The following is a 6,000-nucleotide window of genomic DNA, read 5'->3' as shown; positions in this document are numbered from 1 at the left end:
GGACAATTTTTTCAATAAATGGTGTTGAGAAAACGGAACAGCCACATGTAAAAGAAGGAAACTGACTACCATCTTACACCATACACAATAATTAACTCAAAATGAATTAAGGACTTGAACATAAAATCTGAAGCCATAAACTCCTAAAAGAAAACATAGGCAGTAAACTCTTTGATATAGGTTTGGCAATGATTTTTTGAGTCTTTATGCCTAAAGCAATGGCAACAAAAGCAAAAATAAGTAGGCCTACATTAAACTAAAAAGCTTCTGCACAGGGGTACCTGGGTGGCTCAGTTGATTGAGTATCTGGTCCTTGATTTCAGCTCAGGTCATGGTCTCAGGGTCTTGAGACTGAGCCCCGTGTTGGGCTGTGTTGAGCATGGAACCTGCTTGGGATTCTCTCTCTCTCCCTCCACCCTCCCCAGCTTGTGCATGCACAAGGACACACACTCTTTCTCTCTTTCAAAAACAAACAAACAAACAAACAAGCTTCTGCAAAGCAAAGGAAGCCACCAACAAAACAAAAAATCAGGCTATAGAAAGAGAGAAAATATTTGCAAATCATTTATCTGATAAGGGGTTAATATCCAAAATATATAAAGAATTCAACCATTCAATAGCAAAAAAAAAAAAAAAAAAAAAGAAAAGAAAAAATTAAAAAATGGGCAGAGGATCTGAAAAGACATTTTCCCAAAGATGCATAGATGGCCAACAAGACACATGAAAAGATGCTCAACATCACTAATAATCAGGGAAACACAAATCAAAACCGTAATGAGATATCGCCTTACACGTTTGAAAGGCTGTTATCAAAAAGACAAAAAACAAGTGTTGATAAGGATATGGAGAAAAGGAAACCCTTGTGCGTTGTTGGTGGGAATGTAAATTGGAAAACAGTATGGAGGTTCTTCAAAAAATTAAAAATAGAACTACCTTTTTATTCAGTAACTTAACTTCTGGATATCTATCCAAAAGGGAAAAAAGCCTCTAGTAACTCAAAAAAGATATATACATGTTCACTGCAGTATCACACACAAAAGCCAAGATATGGAAACCACTTAAGTGCCCATTGATAGATGAATGGATAAAGAAAATGTGGTATAGATATACTATTATTATTCAGCTACAAAAAAGCAAGTCTTGCCATTTGCCACAACATGGGTGGACTTTGAGGGTATCATGCTAAGTGAAGTCAGACAGAGGACAAATACCATATTATCTTATTTATATACAGACTCTCTTAAAAAAAAAAACCTCATAGAAACAAAAGAACAACAACAACAACCCAAAAAACGCACAAAAACAAAACAACAACAACAACAACAAAAAAACCCCATGCTCATAGATTTGGAAAACCGATTCATGATAGCCGGAGGTGGGAGATAGGATTGGGAGAATGGGTGAAGGAGGTCCAAAGACAAAAACTTCCACTTATAAGCTGTGATGGCTCTTCAAAATAGTTTACAGATCTAAGAAATGCATAGTTAAAATATGTACTAGTTGTGTAATTTTATTTGTCTCTTCCATTAAATTCCTTGGGAGTGGGAATTCTTAGGTCTCCATTACCTAGTACATGTGTTTGACATTTGTAGCTGCTCACTAAATATTAGTTGAATTAAATGAATACTAATCAATTCCTTTCATATAATGCTAACTTGTTTCTTGAACCAAATTGGGTAGGTTAATAATGTAAGACGTTTGCAAACATTTGATGTATTTTCTAGGTTGTATGTTCCTTCCCTGTATTTCTTTAAGGATATAATCTGCTATGTAGGTCAAAAAGAACAAAAATATAATTGATGCCTACATGGTGGAGTGAAAAATCCTGTAATTAAAAATTCAGAGCATCAGGGTGGCTCACTCAGTTGGGTGTCTGACTCTTGATCTCAGGGTGGTGAATTCAAGCCCTGTGTTGGGCTCCACACTGGGCATGGAGCCTATTTAAAAAAAAAAAAAATTCAGAGCATCAAGCAAAATTTGGTGAAGGAAGATCCTTTTATCCCTCTCCCTAGAAAGGTCCTCCCCTCCCCATGCCACTGTTCACCAATATCATGCTACATCAGTAATAACAGCATCTGTCTGCGGTGGTTTAAAGTGATCAAGGACAGGAAAATTTGGCTTCAGTTCACCACTTACTTCAGAATCTACTAAGTGCCAGATACTAGGAATATAAAGACGACAAGTTCTTATCCTTCAGGAGCATGGAGTCTGACTGAATTTCTTATAGAGGTGCATTTCTTGGCTGGGAGGGAGTTTGGCTGTGTACAAGGAGTGAAATCTCTCTCATAAAGGATCAGCCCCCATGTATGTTGCAGGCACCAGTTTAATTTTGGGTCTTTTGTGAAATCAGATTGCTCCAAAGTGCCACATGATTTTTAGATGACCGAAGTATCATATCTGAATTCCCTTACCATTCCAAGAATACTCACAGAGATAACCTGAAGGTATGTTCTCCAGTAGCTGGGGGCTCCTGAATGTTGGCAATCAATGTAGATAAAAGAGTAGTTTTAAGGGGCTAAGAAGGCCTCTTTCCTTCAACACCCAACTAGATATCTCTCCGCCGGCTACGGATTTTCAGCTTCATTGTTATACCTCTGGTCCAAGCCTGCAGCTTGCTGGAGAAGAGCATCATGCTAGAAGGAGGAGACAAGTGCTTGAGCAGTTGAAAGGCAGAGAAATGTGGGTGATTTGCCAACTTGGGGCAGACCATTCTTAGAAAGACAGATCTTCCTGAGATTCAAGGATGCAAATTCCTTTAGCCACCCAGGAATTTACTAAGGTTCTCATATATAGAGGATCTTGATGCCACCAGATGAAATCAATCTTAGACTTCCTCTGTCATTATGTAAATGGAATAGGTAATCAAGCATGACTAGCAATAACCAACTCTCAGTAACTAGATGATACATTATTTTAATTGTATGATTTATCAAAACAACAACTATTAACATACAAAGTACCATTCAGCTCAACTGCAGGTAAAGGCAGTGACAAGTATCTAATGCTTAGAAGAACCACTTACTCTCACAATCTGTCCAGATGCATTAACCTAAGGACATGTTTATAAATAGCAAACATGATTTTCACATTGCAGCTTTCTCAAGCATATGTACAGGTGTGTCGTCTTGTTGATGGGTTGTCTCCACAAGTTCTTTCTGTTTTTGATGCACTCACCCTCTGGATATTAGTAGAGGTATTTGTTTCTGCAGAGTTTTTTGTTACCCACCATTTGCAATATTTGTGCATTAGTATCACACTTTACTCTTCTGAAACAATATTTATACTGGATATATCTCAACCGTACAATTCCTTGTGTCTTCTGGTAAAATCCACCTCTGTCAAAGAGCTTGGGTTGTAATCACTCTCTTGCAACATCAGCCCAGCTCTACTATTGGGCTTCAGTGTAACACACCCTCTTTAGAGCCTGCTGTGTTAACCCTTGGCTTCAAGTCCTGGTGATGTAATGAGGGTGGGGTGTACTGGCAATCAGCACATTTCCTTATCACTATTTACAGCCATTGAGAACTATGCTTTTAGTAATCTAAGCCTGACATACCTTTTCTGAAATGTTCACAGTGCAGTATATTTGTGACCTAACAAAAGTTTTCTTATATCATTAAAAATAAACATTTTTATAAAAATATAATAACTTTAAATGTCTACATTGACAAAAACAGAGTATCCTGTGCCACATGCACTATACAGTAGTAAGCACAAAATCCCACAGAACAAAACATTACAAAAGTCCTGCCCAGAATAACTGTTCATCCAGGTGAAATGGCCAGAACTCTCAGTTGCTTTTATTTCCCTGTAAAATACGTTTGGCTTCACACAAAGCATGTCCTAATGAAAAACTGGACTCCGAGAAAGTTTTATCATCTCCAATTGTTTGTGAGGTGGGGAGCTGCCACCTGAGAAAGAGGCTAATATTTCCAGTTCATCGATCCTTTCTCTGCCCTACATGAACCATGATAGGAAACAATGAACCTTTTAGTCAGATGTATTCTGCTTTAACAACATGCTGAGTTACCTTTAAAAACACCTATCACAAATCACTTGTTTTCTTTTCAGAGTCGTCATAAAAAAAAAATAGACAAACAATCTAAATGTCTACAATCATCAGAACAGTATCATTCTCAGTTGATTTCTAAATGACAACTAAATTTTTCATTGTGACTAAGCTATTTTATGAGAACCTTCTTAATGTCATCTATATACAATACGTAAATGTCCCTTTTAATTTATAAACACATTTCATATCCTGCCATTTTGAAATGTTCACTGTGTTGCCTTTGGATATTTATCCATTAAAAGGAATGTAATACAAAAATTTAAAAGGGAATGTTTGCCTAATGGGCAAATGACAACATCAGTAATAAAAAATATCAGTGACCATACAACACATGAAAGTTCTTTGAAACACTTAAATTGTAAATGAATGGCTTGGTACTGGGGCCACATCTGTCCTGGATTTTACCATTTCTTCTGAATTTTCTGTAACCAAGAAGCCCTCAAAATTCATTGCCTCTGTTCCTTATATGAAATCATGTAGGATCCCGATTTTTAAAAATTTTGACCTGGAATTCAGGTTTTGGCCTGAAAGCACAGGAGCATCATCACAGCTGTGGGGTTTCTGTTGGTCAATGGCCCGTGGGACAAAGCTTCTGGCTCTGATGCTCCGTCAGCTGAGAAATTCGTTAGAATCCAGTCATTTTAAATAGCAATATAAAGTCCTATAATAGTGCAATCTTGGCAAAAGCAAAAATATCTGGTGCCCTTTCAATGGCCAGGCAGTGAAAAAAAAATTGAACAAAGTGTAGACTATTGTTTGGCAAGTTCTGTGATGCTTCTCAGAAGGGGGCTGATGAGGTATCCATCTGTCATGTGTCCCCCTCGCCATGAATGTTATCTTGTGAAGACAACAGGGAAGGGTATGGAGCAACACATTTGACATTCACATAGGTAGCGTTCACATGAACATAGTGCTCTCCAATGAAAGTAGAGAATATTGCTGATATCCTGGAGACCAGTTCAGAAAAAGATGGGCGCAGCTCAGCTTTAGGGTGCCAGCATTTGAGCATCACTTCATATCTATTTCAAAAAGGAAGAAACGCTATGAGAGACATTGTAAAGGCAAGCATTTTGGTAAAAGTCAAAAACATAGGAATGACAGAAGATTCTTTCGAAATTCCTACTTACAAGGGATCTGGGCAGTATTCGGGTTGCAGGAGTCTTCTGCCTTGCAACAAGTAAACTGTTATATCAAAGGTATTGACATCAGGATAAGGTGGTGCTCCTCTTGTCATCAGTTCCCAGAGGAGCACGCCAAAGGACCACTAGTCAAACAATGGAAGGGAGAATCCAGGTGAGGACTGTGACCGTATGAACGTGAAAGGTGATCAGTAGGTCTTGATAACTAAATTTGGCTTAGTATATTCAATACTATTGCTTGTTGGGGCAAAAATTTCCTTAAAGGCAATTAGTAAGCTGCACATTTTATGATTACACCAGAATTAGATAAGGTTTAGATTATATATAAATGCAAAGTTTTTAAAAAGAATATCTGAAGTCCACATGATGACTAAGATTTCATCTGTAGTTAGTACAGTACAGTTTCCAGGTTCTTATAGGATCAAAGCATTACCATGTTTCTATCCTTCTCCTTTCCAACAGTTACACTACAAATTTACATTACTCATAAAAGAAGAAAATGAAGAAAGCTTTCCAAGATTTAAATTTGTTAAGCTTCTGAATGAATGTGAATACTCTTTTAAGAAATGTGACCATAAACAAAAAACCCAAGAAACAAAAAAGAGATGTAACCACATCTAACTGTTAATGTTAAAAGGCAAACTCTAAGTCAGTGTAAGTAGAAATCCATATTAAAAATCAGAAGTGATAAAATTGCTAGGCAAGAAGGTTCTCTATAAAACTAATTTCAATAAAATAAATGTAATTTAAAAATGTTAAAATACAAGATTGATATAAAACAGCTATATT

The 6,000-nt window shown here is 37.0% G+C and overlaps 1 protein-coding gene across 3 annotated transcripts in view; it reads right to left on the bottom strand.

The window, feature by feature from the left end:
* Window positions 1-2,888: 2,888 nt before the first annotated feature.
* Window positions 2,889-6,000, bottom strand: part of MET (MET proto-oncogene, receptor tyrosine kinase) — a 114,182-nt gene continuing 111,070 nt past the window's right edge. For all 3 annotated transcript variants that reach the window (XM_080818202.1, XM_080818204.1, XM_080818203.1), the window contains 2 exons: window positions 5,200-5,336; window positions 2,889-5,091 (listed from right to left, as the gene is read on the bottom strand). In XM_080818202.1, coding sequence (XP_080674328.1) covers window positions 4,881-5,091; window positions 5,200-5,336 — 348 coding nt within the window. In that variant the 3' untranslated portion in view covers window positions 2,889-4,880. The remainder of the gene's footprint in view (window positions 5,092-5,199; window positions 5,337-6,000) is intronic.

The sequence above is a fragment of the Martes martes genome (genome assembly GCF_963455335.1).
Source record: "Martes martes genome assembly, chromosome: 11".
In the NCBI taxonomy this organism is placed as follows: domain Eukaryota; kingdom Metazoa; phylum Chordata; class Mammalia; order Carnivora; family Mustelidae; genus Martes; species Martes martes.
Note: the sequence above shows the minus strand (reverse complement) of the source record. Positions and strands in the feature narration are given on the sequence as shown.